Genomic DNA, 14,736 nt, shown 5'->3' on the forward strand with positions numbered 1-14,736 from the left:
GCCAAATCAGTTTTCAGACCTCAGTCCAACAGAAAACCTGTACATTGTCAAGCAGAAAACAAGAGCACTGAAGGATTTAGAGAGCTTCTGTAAAAAGGAATGGCTCAAAATCCCTCCTGAGATGTTTGGAAAACTTGGTGATTGGCTACAAATAATCTCTTACATCCTATTAAGTCAGCAGATTCTAAGTGGTGCCTATTTCACTCAATCACACAAGGACATAATAGAAATGATTTTAAAACCCTTTTATTTAAGTAATTTTATTTATTCTTTTTCACTGATATTCTGGCTCTCCACATTACAATGAAACTACAGCAGTATTTAGAGAGTGCCGTACATAACATAAAACTGTTTGCTTCTGTGTTTTTACATGCAGGCCAAGAAAAACACCCTACAGCTGGAGGCACAAGAAATGGGGGGAGGGTATGCGTGGCTGTCACATACTTCATCTTTCTACACCTCCAGAATCCTGCGAATCCATCCCATCGTGCACTGAAACAAAGTCACTGTATATGTTCCTCATTACATAGCCGACTTTCCTCTGCAAAAGGAAAAGTTTTAACTCAATGAGCCACATGCAGCAGAAAGGAAACTCATGCGGTGGCTTAGTGGTAACAGAAACAGTTACTTTCTCACTCTTAGGGCTGATTAACGTGTTTTCTTCCATGTGGGGGAATATGCCTCGCTGTTCATTCATAGTTCTTACAGTATGAGCTCAATGTCGTTACAGAATGTAGCAGCGCAACATTTTGAATGACACTTGATGCTTCTAAACCCCCGAAGTCCCAGCTAAGCATGAAATAACGCTGTGCTCCACACGTATGTGGTGCTACAGTGTGACACAAGCAAAACAAGGTCAAAATCCTAACAGTAATTCAACTGTTGCTCTTTGCAGCAACAACATGCTACAGGCTTCGCTGTAAGGTTATCAGTCTGCAAGTCCCAGAGATGTTTGATCACTTTAGTTAGGCTTTGCACAGCTACAAAATGCCTGAAGTTAAAAAAGTGGCAAGATATTATATGCTATAAACTCTACTAGTTTTTGTGCTGCTTTTGTAAGTCATCTTTTTTTTTTTTCTTTTTTTTTTTTTACCGGTGCAGACGTGGTGGAATCGCTCCTCTAACCACCGCGATTAACTGCAGAACCTTGGCCAGACCACAGTATAACAGGAGAGGAGACACCTGTCATCTTAGATGCCGTTCAATCGGCATGAGACGATAAGAAAGCTATACCGCTTACCTTATTTGCATCAATCACAAAAGCAGATGGTTTCCAGCCAAAGCCAAGAGCAGTCTGAAGAAAATCCTACAGTTATTCTGACATGTTTTTATTATTTTGATCTGGAGAAACATTACTCCTCCTGACCTGAATTGGCCTAAAGTACAAAAGCCACGGAAGTGCTGAGGAGATAATGGAGGTGAGGTCATTGTTTAGTTACAAACCACTGTATCGCTAATCCAACCAGGTGGCTTTTAGTCTAACACTGCAAAACATTTACATAAGTAACAGAAACATCCTCGCATCTCTTCAGTGACCTATATATCTATAGGTGTGAGGTTTCATGTGTCTGTGTATGCATGAGTGTGTGCATGGCTTTTTACAGGCATGAGCAGTGTCCAGGCAGACCAGAGGAAGGCTGAGTCACAGGATCTAAGGCCCTCACAGGAAGACAGCAGCATGATCTAAGACAAGCTTGGCCAGGCCCCTGCACACAGCTGATGAGTTATGGCTGCAAACGATCCAACCCCTGAACCTCTGTCTTAAACATATATGGTGCCTTGCAAAAGTTTTCATACCAAATTACAGCTACAAATGTCGGGAGCTACAAGGCATCTTATTTGAAATCTATGAGACAGAACAACCCAAAGTGGTGTACAGCCAAAGTAAAGAAGTAGGAAAACCAAACATGGTTCTCAAAAAATGCAAACATATCAGATTGGATCAAGAGTTCCTGGTTAGCAGTTTTCAACTCCTGCCAACAGATCCTGAAGAGGGTTAGGTTTGGGTTTTGACAGGGTCACTAACATGTAGCAACAGTAGCTCTTGTCTGTCTCTTTAGAGCCATCGTGAATCTCTTCCCAATTTCAAGTGTTTTCCAACAAGTTTTCTTCCAAGACTGTGCATTATTTAGCTCCATCCATCTTCCAAATCAGCTCTGACCTGCAGGACAAAAGCATCCCCACATCATGATACCAACACCGCTATCTTTCACTATAGAGACTAAGTAAGTTTTCTTCCACAACAGCAAACGCCAATTACCAGAGCTCCTTCTTCTGAATTTTCTTGTGCCACTTGTGGTAAATTGCATCTCGAAGTTCTTGAAGTTTTCTTCCAAACAGTCACAAACTAATCCCTGACCTGTCTGCAGTGATCGTTGGTCTTCATGGTGCTGTGTTTTCACTGATATTCTATAACAAACCTCTTATGCTTCACAGCTACAAAATAGCTAGATTTATGATGTGATTAAATTTCACACAAATGAATGTCACTTATCATAATAGTGGCTTCTGAAGCCATTTGGCTACTTTGGGTGTTATTTAATGTCATCATAAAAACGCATCCCACTGGTAACAGATTTTTTTGTTTATTTTTCTAATGAAAACCATAATTATCCTCACAGTTAGGCACTATTTTGTGTTAGTCAATCAGATGCTTTAAAGTAATGTGGCAAAATCTGAAAAAGTGTAAAGTATATGGATAGTATTACAAGGCAGTGTACTTAACTACTAACTCCATGTTCCCTATCTGGTCCAGGAAAAAGCCACCAGCTCCACATGGAGCAAATGAACAGATGAACCTGGGGGCAATTTCTGCTAAGATTGATGGCGTCTGCACTTTCTCTTGTTCTGATGGAGGTCAGAAGGTGTGTGGTAATAGCAGGATGTAGGAGCAGACATCTGTTGCTCAACAAAAAAAACAAAAAAACATCAAGAATCATTGCGAGGTCTGTTTCAGAAAGCCATTAAAAACAAGCTCCTTGATTTCCAGGTTCTTTTGTGGACTTAATTTCGCTTAACGCAGTTGGTGCCAACTCAAAAACAAGCAGAAAAGCCACATTTCAACATTTAAGCTGTCACCTCCTTTTAAAACACAAGCCCCAACAGGCAATTTCTCTAAATGTTTATATGCAGGGACAAGAGTAATGGCAGGGGCAGCGTGCAGAAAAGCCATTTCACACAGACTCGAACAGGCTGTGCTGCTCCGCCGACCACAGCCGATTGGAGAGCAGCAGCGGAGGGAATATGGAAACAGGGAGCGGCTCTGAGGGCAGCTAACCAGCCAATGTAGCTGAATAAAGAGACACAGTGACAGAAGGAGCCCTGCTGAGTAGCTTTCTTTTCGTTTGAAATTCAAACTAAAGTTCAGCAGCAGTACAATTTCTAATGTTCCATTTTAATACATTAGAAATAATGCTACTAGTTAAAAGTTTTGCACGCCCTTTACTCTCTGACGCTCAAAGACCTTCTTGCTGCATCAACATATAATTTCACTTCCTCTGCCACCTTCCTATCAGTTTGACAGATCACTCTCTGCTCTGAGAGACAGGAAAGGCAAACAGTGCTGAGAAAACAACACAGAATAAGACATTCTGAAACCTGCTAAATGCTACAGAGATCAATATTGCCTCGATGAAATGACTGGAAGGCAACAATAGAAGTTACGTGAACTTCACTGCTGGTCACCGGAAATACATTTTGGCAGATCTCCTAAAAAATGTGTAATCTTCTGCTCCTAAGAGCTCCTCTAGTGAGCAAAGATTAACTTGGCTACACAGAAAAGGGATGCATTAATATGAAGAGGGTAAGCTTTGTGCCAGCAATGTTAGTTTGACTGTTTCTAGTCAGCATTTGTCATGCTTGAAGCTCCCTAGACGGAAGCAAGTCAAAGTCGATTGTTAATAAGTAAATTAATAAGGGAAACGAGAAATCCTCTTTCACTGAACCGTGGTAATCCACGGTTACAAATTCATCAGCGCTGATGGGAAGCAATCCCAAATAACACGTGCAGGGCCTCACAGAAACAAAATGGCTGGGAGTCCCGCATATTAAATGGGTGCACCGTTACGCTGCACTCCACCACTTCAATACAATAATAATCAAAGCCATTTCAGATAGCATTAGCAGAGATTGGAGTGGTGCAAGATTAAAAACTCGCAACTGGCAAGTCAAGTGCGGTGAAGAATATTCAGGCAAACTACAAGCCACGTTTAGTGGTGCAACTTGCCTTCTTCTGGTGGTTTTGAGAAGGGAAAAAAAAAAATTCAAACCCCTCCGCAAAGAGCCCCCTTTCTCCAGAGAGATCCAAACTTCTCCACTCTGTCATTCTCCGACTCTTGCGGCCAGGCCTTGTGTTCTGCCTTGCCACTTTACATTTAAAGGGGAGCAAGGCGGCAGCAATGTGCAGTGCAGATGGTAGAAATTACTTAGCTCACTTAACTTCAGAGATACCCCCCCCTCTTTTTTTCTTCTTTCTTCCCCCGTTTTCCACAAATTACTCCAAGACCAGGAAAATTGATAGATTCCTTGTGTAAAATGGCTTTAGGTTGTGCATGTGCATCAATCCCCACTGCGATATAAATTTAGTCAACCCCATGGTTTTGGAATACATACATCAGTAAGCCTGAAAATAAACACTGAAAACCTATGTATAAAAGGAGCAATTACCATGCCTTTTAAAACCAATACCAGTTGTTTTGATTCACTGGTGACTGGTTTTGTTGTTGACAAAAAGCCAAATGAACTTTCCAGGAAAGTTTTGGCTTCGTATAGCACACATGGTTCTACGCTGCTGCTGCCGCCGGGACATCTTCTGGGGTGAAATACGATTACCAGCTCCAAGGGATGATGCACTTGTTGGCATCATCTCTTGACTACAAGAGAGTCTGATGGTGATTTATTTCCTTCGTGTTTCAGTCAAGGTTAGTTGGAGTGAAGTGGGGCTTGCGAATGTTTCACCTGGTGCATTCTCTCATTGAGAGAGGATAAAACATGTGTATGCACTATTAAAATGCAAGGCCCATTGAGATGTAAAGAAACTAGGCAATTTGAAACTAAGGTTGTTGTTTTTTTTGTTTTTTTGTCAGAATTGTGAAAGATATGTTTGATGCAAAAACAACATCTCCAGTTAATCTTTCAGCACAGCTTTCTGACAAATTTGGATCTTTTTTTTTAAAGAATGAGTGCATAGTATCAGGTAAAGATTTGTCATACTGTTAGACTACAGCCCAAAAAAATCGAAATGGTATAATAAAATCAGAGTTCTGCAAAGAAGTACTAGAATAAGGGTGTGCATCGTAACCCTATTTTTCTTTACCTTTCTTACTAAAGTCATTCAGTTTGTGTGTTTTTTCCCCATTCAGCTGTGTAAGTAATAAATGTTTACAAAAGAAAGTATGTAACTTAAACAGGGCTGGTAGGAGTACCTTCGCTTCTGTCTTCATTTGTTAAAACTTACTTTTACTTTAGACACAAAAGACAGCAACAAATAGTATCCAGCACTGATTTTTATAGTGTTTTCCAAGAGATACTTTTTAAAAAAATATTGAAAAGCACTCTTAATTTTTACTTTATAATGCTTTGCCATTCTCTTATGTTCTCCAACCAGTTTCTGACTCAAAAAGGCCTTTGTCTCGGTAATTACAGAGGCAGCTGCACAGACCTCAACCAGAGCCTGGGAGTTAGCAGCAATGACAAAACCAGCGGGGAAACCTGTGGCTGAGGCAGCTGCCTTTCACAGCCCTTCCAGCTGTACTGCTGTTGCAACAGCATCATGTATTGAACACACCAGGAACAACAGAGAAAACCCTTAGTATTTTCTTCTCATATGATTCAGAGGAACTGAACTGACACTTTGGAGTAAGCAGTAAAAATTAAAAATTACAAAAACATTGCTGAATGCAAAACCGATCTAACAAGTCGTCCAGCAAGTCTTTGACTGAAATGTTTCACTGTCCTAATAGTCTGATCCCACCCATAATCATCATCATCATCATCATCATCATCATCATCATCATCATCATCATCATCATCAGCATCGCATCATTCTCCAAATATGCCGGGGTGAAGATGGAATGCGCCGTATCTGGCTGGCGGTCCAGGGCGACCAGCTGGCTTGCTGGGAGTCATTCTCAGAGAGTCGTGAACTTTTGTCCCACAAATGCTCCCTTGCTGGCTGCACGAGAGGACTTGGGCGACACCAAACAGGAAGCGCTCGACAAGTGGAAGCTATGGATGTTTATCTCGCGCCATTCATCAAGCCACCCCCCCACCCCCAAAAAACACCAGAAGGAGAAGTCGGAGCACAGCGAGCTCCCGGCTTGGAGTCACAGCGCAGCCATAGCCGGGATGTGAACAAGCCATCTTGGATCAGATCTGCCTCCACCACCCAATGGTTGGTTGCTTTCGTCCTTTCTCACGGCCTTCTAGGAGCCTGTACTGCAACTGCCTCCGGAGGGGTGACGCTACGAGAAGTGATTTGAAAGCATTCAGGACTTGTGAGAGCCTGAACCTATTAGACCTGGTTGTTCTGTTCTAAGGTTAGCCGTAACCCGCTAGAACTGCTTATTGTGTTTCAAACCACTACTATCAAAAGCTACTTTTTAGATCAGCTCAGAGAACAGAGAAAGGAAATCTATCCAGTGGAATCTGGCCAAGTCATGTGGCTGAGCCTTTCGCAGGGAGGCGAATGAGCTGCACAAAATCTATACAATGCACTGCTATTATAACAAGGCTGCATGACTCCCTGTCCAACAATGAGACAGATTCAAGAAGAAAGAGTTAAGGGGAGACATGAAAAGTCAACCTTGCAAACATCTGGGAGTTTTACTGATGCCAAACCACTTCAGTGCTATATATTGAATTCACGTGTGGTGTGGATTTTCAATATAGTGACTTCAGAATTTGCGTGACTTCTTATGAAGTTTGAACACACGACCTAAAACCTTAGTGTGGAAAAAACAACAGACGAAAATTAAACTTAAAAAGACAGCAATGTTTAAGGAAAGCAAAGCACCGACGTCAGGAAGAAACCAACTATTTGTCCTTGAGCTATGGTCACAAGATTTAAGAAGATACCAAAAGAATGCGACTGCAGATTGCTACGATACCCGTACCACAGCAGCAACTGTTTTCCACTTTGAATGCAGCAAAACAACAAGTTCACTTTTCTTCTTAATCCTCTTTAGGAGCTCGAACTTGTGTGTAAGCCACACTACTTAACACCAAATGAGTTAAACACACTGATGCTGTGGAACGACAGCAACATCTCCAAGCTAAAATTTAACTAATACTAACTAAAACTCTGACCAAAACAGGTGTCAAAAAGGTTTTGACGCCTTTTGAGGCTTCACTTTCTTCAAAGGATGAAAATTTAAGATTATTTTCTGCATTAAAAACAAAAAAACCCTATTTGCAACATTCCAAAAATAATGAAACAATACAACAAAGAATCAGCTGGCAGTTTTTAAAGCTTCGTTCAGCCCCACTGCTTTTATGCTATCTGGTCTAACTTATATCAACTCTATTTTACTAGATGTAAATCTATCATCCTAGGCTCGAAGTTCAGCTCATACATTTTAAAACTGAAATGAATCATTCTTATCGTTGGCCAAGTTTATAGATTATTATTTAGTTTTTGGTGAGATACAGTTAAATCTGTTAAATACAAGAAGATGACTTGATTTTTTTCTTTACTATGTTGCTGCTCTTGTTCACATGCATTTCTCTCGCCAGAAAGTAAAAACATATCTGCATCATTATCATTATTATCATCAGTATCTAAGGCAACCAGTTTTAAAGTGCTATAAACAGCACTGTAATGAAGTCTTGAGTTAATTTGAGCATCACTTCGGCCTTCAGTCAACAAACCTCCGCTTACATAAATGAAAAGAAGCATCTGTTATTTTTGGTCAGACGCATACATTGGTCAGAAAATGTTAGAAGGGACAAAACGCAGACAGCAGTAGACAGATGTGATACTAGCGTCCTGACTTCATTGTGGTCACTCTTTTTCTGCATGAAGTACTGAAAGTTTGTCTTTGAGGTCTTTGACGTTTACAGCAGCAGTGCTATCCAAAATACAAATGAATACCGTTGGCAAAAATGAGTCATGTCCCCGTAAAACAAAGAAATCTCGTTAAGCACAAAGCTCTAATAAAAATATCAGAAAGCTAATTTGTGGTTGGTTTAAAGATATAATAATTCAAGTTTTCCACTTCCACTACCATTAAATTGTAAGGTCTGATGTTAACTTCACGTTATCCACCTTAAGTTTAATTCCAAATGTTTCTAAAGCAAACTTTTACAGTACTTTCAAAAGTATTCACACACTTTTAACTTTTTCATACTAAAACATGCAGGATGTTGGCCCTCCAGGACCAACTTTGGGCACCTCTGGTTTAGATGTACAGCCATGTGTCTTGGTTGGTTTGCAGTTGTGCCATACAACTGCAAATGCACTCTCAAATGTTGCATTGAACAGATTTCCAGGAGATGCGCGATTATCAAGATGTCGTTTCATAACTAAAACGTACACACATCTCTGCTGTGTTCTTCGAATTTCATTATCCTTTTTTGTTCACTAATGGTTTCCAACAGACCTGAGGAGCCTTCACCAAACATCTGTATTTATACTGAGAGTAAATAAGACACAGGTGAACTGTACTTAATCAGTAAGTGACTTCTGAAAGCAGTCTTCAATTTAAGGGTACCAGAATAAATGGGCATAAATGCAAATCCAGATTTGTATTTAAATTAAATCATTTGTTATTGTCATTTAAAGTTGTACTAGTCAAAGTAAAAGGTTGTTTGCAGTATAAAGGTGGGAAACCAAAAGGCAGCAGTGGAACTTCACTTTTTACACAACTAAGACAAGGGAACTGAAATCAACTCGGAAAGTTCACAAATGATGACACAGCAGAAAGCTTGACACCGGACTGCATAGATTCTAGTTGGACTGAGCATCCCTGTTTGTTGCATGACTGAATAGTGAGTCACTTGGTGAAACGGGCCAAGTCTCGGCGGAGGAAACGGCACCACGGGAGGGAAGCACACTTGCATTAATTTTTTTTTTTTTTTTTTTGCAGATATTGCCAGATGAAGTCCAAAATCGTTTCCTGTCTCCACTTCGATGACAGACACCTGAAGTTCTGCTGACTAGAGACGCCATAGGACATCCATCAGTGGACAATCAAATCAGGTTTAGAGATCCACAGCTTTACAAATTGGCACGAATACCTGGACCGTGCAAAAACTTCCCACTGTCATGCATATTTTAAAACAAGAAGCGAGGCAGGGATAAACTGAAAGCACACGAGGATACAGTCATATTTTCCGTTGATCTCAAAGCCATTTGGCTGGATGTCATGAAATAGTTGAAGCAGCACACTACAATTGGCAGACAAACTTTACAACAAAAGCAGTTGAGCAGGCTGGATGTGTTCTGCTGCAATAATGTAGAGAAGAACCAAGATAATCCCACCACCTCTGAATGGATACCATCTTTTGTGATTAAAAAAAAAGTACACAAGAGAAAGGTAGTATGGATTTTATCTTGGCAGATGTGCTGGTTGGGAGGACTGTGCATTGATTTTCTCAGAGTCTTGAAAGCCTCATATTTCCAACTCTTTTCCTCTTACTGTTTTCTTGCAACAGATCCAACATATTACAGAATCCATCTAAATGTCCGTGGTGATGAGATTTTCTGGTCTGCGGACCAGAACTGCTCATAACTAGCTAGTGAGAATCAGCAGACCTCGTAAAGAACAACAACATTACCCAGCTCCTCTGGAATGTCAACTCAGAAAACATTGGAGGCAAAGGACCCAAACTCAGTACAGATGGCTAATTCCACATCCTCCTGCTGTTTAAGCCAGCTCCTCATGTCATTCCTCTTCATTTTTAACAACCACTGTGTCAAACATCAGCCTTGCTCCGTCCAGTTTAAATCTGCATCTGCTGATGAAATGGCTCTTTTTAATCAGGCTCTTCTTTATTCCATCAATGATAATTACAGACCAAACAGAGTAATCAACATTAATCAAAAGAGGCCAAAAAAAGGCGATGATGGATCCACTCTCGAGCTATTAAATTAATTCACTAGGCTTTCGCTCTCTATTAATCCCATGCAACAACGAAGTGCAGAAAATATTAATGCAAAACAACAACTGAGTGAGATATTTACAGCACTAGACAGATGTTGAGAACTTGCAGGTGAATACAAATCAACCTGATGATTTGGTAAAACTTAGTGCTGGGTAAATACTATTTAGAATTTGTAATAAGTCAAAAAAAAAAAAAAAACTTTAAAAGAAACCTGTCTAATGACCAGAATGGCATGACTTCACACTTGATTGACCACGTTAGGTCATCAAATGGTCGGAAAATAAAAATCTAATTTGTTTTCAACCTATAATGTGACACAGACAACAAAATTTCTTTGCATAAAAGTTGTTAGCATAGACAAAGTTAGCCATTTCCACTATATCAGAAATTATATGACATGATTTGGCTTCAAAGATGACATCTGAAATGCATCTACTATTTCTACAACAAATGCAAATGAGCAGAAATTATGTTCCATAGCAAGTACAGAAAGCATACATGAGCCTCTACAGTCAAAGGTGTAAGGGTTTTTACATCAAATATCACATAAATGTCAACATTTACTTTTTAAGCACTGGCAAATGAGATATCAGCCGTGACATAATACTAAGAATATACATCAAACTGTCAATTGAATAGTTGTAGATAATTTCAAATCAAGGGGAGAGAACACGCAAAAGCTAGTAGAAGCTTCTAGAAAGGAAGCTGTGTATTATGTAGAGGCATGTTGTCTGTTCATGCAGGCTACCACAACAGAGAACTAGACTTCAAGATAACAGGAAGCTGAGCGAATTACAGCAAAGTTGCTAAGTTTTATCCTTTTGAGGAGTCATGTTTCGCTCGACATGGAACATGCTACCCTTGGTTTGTTTTTAAAGTTGAAGAGCAGATTATGTCAATGATAACATAACCGATGATGATTTATTTCTTGCTACTTGGAAAACCTGTCCCATTTGTTTTGTGATTAGCAATGCAAGGACTGTTTCGACACCTTACGTAAACACTAAAAGCAGATGTTCACAAGTAGATGTTGCAGGATACAGTGAGTGCCTGTGCTTTAATTTGCAGAAACGGTCAGACATGTGAATAAATAGTTTATACCTATAACTCTCAAAGTGTTTTATATGGCTGTCAGCCACAATGGACACTGAGCTTGAGGCTACTCAGCGACCTCCATCTTTTTCAGCCTCAATTCTGAGAGACCCTAAAACCTTGCAACTTTCTGAGTACAAACAGATACCCTGTTATAAACGCAGGGACTGACGCTTCCTTCAGGAACGGTAGCAACGCTACTAGTGAATGCAAATTGCTAAAGAACCTAAAACATCACCTCTTGATTAAGTTTGGTTTGTTCAGAAGTAATAGTCAAATATGTAAATTTGTGACATGTAGAGCTGTGTAATGCAGCCTGATTGTGGTGATGTTTCTACTCCTAACATAAATAATTGACAATGGATTTCAGAAATGATAATGATAACATCGACTATGGATCAATTTTAAAGTTATTTAGAGCCAACAGTGTTGTCACAAGATCATAGCAACACGGGGTAGCTAATAAAAAGACAGGACGCCCAGGATGCCCAGGATGCCCAGTCTGACCACAAGTAGCAGGATTGTGATGTGATGTGATCCACTGACACAGACTTCTTTCATAATTATAATTTTCAGCCATTGTTTACATCTGATCTGGCTTCTTTTGGTGCAGAATTACGATGCACACCACACATCAATGACCTAACAGTCAGATAAGATGTAAAGATGTGACAAGACCGTTTAGACCACAGAAGCTTCGCAACCAATCAGATTCTTATCTGATTTAGTACCACATATAGAAGTGGCACAGATGAGATTTCTTGGAGGGGGTGGAAAGAATGAAATTGGGATGTTCAGGTCGCGATGAAAAAGTTAGGTATGGGTCACATATGTGCAAAGAAATGGATTTGAGTCACATTTGCCTGCTGTGTGAACGTAGCCTTAAAGTACTCAATGAGAAAGTGGTAGTTACAGGTAAAAGCAATAAAAAGTAAATCTGTGATCAGGAGTTGGCAACAAAATATCTGATTGGTTGAATCTGTACCTTAGGTAGATATAGATCTTTTCTGAGTTAATAGTTTTACCCAAATTACTTCTTCATGCTATTTCAGCTATTTCATATAGCAAAACTTGAAATGCTTATTCTTCCAATAGTGTTACACTTTATAAAAACGAACACACGTGCAGACGCAGAAACCAAAATACATAAACCATGAATAAAACTTTTCGATAAATTTCAGTAAAACTGGAAAATAACGGAAAAAAAATATATCACTTGTGCTCATCCGAGTTGTTATTTTCCCAGAAATCAAAAGAAATGGTAAATTATGTTTAACAACATGGCCGGCAGTTGTGTTGAAATCCGCTCCAGCGGTGTGGTTATAACACACTACCGCAGTCATGGAAAATAAAAGTGGATTCCAGATTGGACCGAAAAGTGCTGCATAGATCTGTACATGTTTGTGCACTTGTTTCATGTCAAGTAACAAAACACCACAACATAAACAATGGGCATGTGGACGCCGTGTTGTGTAACTGGAGGAGCTTCGGCGCGGCCGTCCGGCACGTTTCTGCTGTGTTTGACTCATTATTTAAGCACATGGCACAGATGTCTGCTTTGGAAAAAACATGATCTGGACAGATGAATGTGGTGGGAGACAGCAGGACATGCTCCGAGGCATCATTACGATGGCTGACTTTTTTAGGAAAACCTTTAATTTCAAAGAGTGAGTGATTGCATGGATGGCACTTTAAAAAAAAATAAAATAAAAGAGACATTTTAGGACATTCTTACCTTCTGATCAACTATGGAACACACCAGGTCCTTGACTGCGGACAGCGAGAGATCACAGGCCTCCAGGTTCACGGTCTCCCGGGTCAGTCCGATCTGCAGGAGGAAGGAGACCCCATGGAAGGAGCTACGCGAGTTGGTAGGACTTGGGGCGCTGTGGCTCCCGTTGGAGAGCCGCTGGTAGAGCGGTCCAGGCGATCCCGGCGAGGGTGGGTGGAGCGGATGGAGCGAGTGCAGGAAGGCCCGAGGAAAGGACGGGGGAGAGGAGGCAGACATTGGGTTTCTTCCAGTTGCGACGTGAGAAAACGCTGAATGATGGGATTCAGTGAAGGCTGGCAGGGAGAAGCACAGCACGGTCTCTGAGGATGGGCTTGTCGTGCGGGAAATGTGCGCTCCTCATCAGTAGTAATGAGTCAGTGGCATATAATTTTAATTTAGGTGTCACTGACTCACAAAAATGATGCTGACAGGATGCTACCCACCCACCTGAGCTCAGAAAATGCATGAATCGTTCAAGAGGTGGCCCAGGTGAGGGAGGGAAGGTCTCTGAACAATCCACAGGCTGCTGCAACAAACTTCATATCCTGGAGTTTTGCTCCTTCTTTTTTCTAAAGTCAGTAATCCACTCTGACCAGAGAAAGCCTGTTCCCACAAACACACAAAAAGACACACACATTATTAGAACAATAAAAAAAGCAAAGTAGGGCCATGAATGAGTCAGCTCTTGGTGTTTACATTTTGTTGCAAGCCTTGAGGCTAAATCTCCTTATCCTAGCGTTATTCCTAATCCTGGAACTACCCACCTCTTATAACTTGGCATTCAGTTCAGCTGGTGGTTAAAATATTTTCCTAGAAAAATCCAACACACCTCGAAAAATATGATAATTCATTAATTCTTGCTGCTTTGTATTACCTAATCATAAAATCAGTTATCCACCAGCAAACAGTTTAGCGGCAGGCATTATTATTTGTATGCTTATTAAGGGAGAACAAAACTATAAGAGCAGATGTTCTTCTACTTGTTTCATTTTTGTTTGTTAACTACTAACAAAAATGTTCAGATCAATCTAATTTTGATATTATCCACAAATAAACCTGCTTAAATAAAAAAAAAAGTTTAATAACTGATTAACTCAGCTATTGTTAGGGGTAAATTCAGTAGGCTAAAAGATATTGAAAAGCAAATGCTAGCCATAAATCAGATTGGCGTGTCCTTAAACACACACACACATCTAATGTGGATTAATTATGATTTATGCAATAAATTGTATTATATTTTTTTAAAACTAGTTCAAGTAGCAAAAGAAACAAACTATTCTGCAACTTTAGCACAATAAATTGCAATATTTTTTGCACCCGATAACGATGCACAACATGAAAAGTATGAAACTCTAGCGAACTTCTTTTGCGAAGATACCCACCCTTAAAAATATAATTTCTTACAATAATAGAATACAGATGCCACCTTTTTTTTTTGTCTTTCATCTGTCTGTGGCTCGTCATATTTAACTGATAAACTCCTGTTTGTTCCAGGGTCTGCCTGTTTTGTCTCTGTGGAGAGTGAATACTTGGGCAGGGAATGTTGTTTTTAAGAGTCCATTACAGTCACAACAATGTGCTTATTTATTTTTTATTCATTTTACATCCATGTAGATACTTGCAAAACGCAGATAAATGCATGCAAACTCATTTTACCATGCAATTAGTGTCTCCCTTTCACTAACACACACTTGCTCCTCTTCAGATGCATCTTTTTATATATATATATATATATATATATATATATATATATATATATATATATATATATA

At 39.9% G+C, this 14,736-nt stretch overlaps 1 protein-coding gene across 1 annotated transcript in view; it reads right to left on the reverse strand.

Moving 5' to 3' along the window:
• The window catches only part of prkd3 (protein kinase D3), a 46,954-nt gene that overhangs the window by 31,292 nt on the left and 926 nt on the right, over positions 1-14,736 (reverse strand). The window contains exons 2-3 of the mRNA XM_014991076.2: positions 13,412-13,567; positions 12,929-13,257 (exon numbers count right to left, since the gene is read on the reverse strand). Of these exons, the coding sequence (XP_014846562.1) occupies positions 12,929-13,257; positions 13,412-13,430 (348 nt within the window). The 5' untranslated portion in view covers positions 13,431-13,567. The remainder of the gene's footprint in view (positions 1-12,928; positions 13,258-13,411; positions 13,568-14,736) is intronic.

Source organism: Poecilia mexicana, unplaced genomic scaffold (genome assembly GCF_051168715.1).
Source record: "Poecilia mexicana isolate PSO_F unplaced genomic scaffold, ASM5116871v1 scaffold_22, whole genome shotgun sequence".
NCBI classification, from domain to species: domain Eukaryota; kingdom Metazoa; phylum Chordata; class Actinopteri; order Cyprinodontiformes; family Poeciliidae; genus Poecilia; species Poecilia mexicana.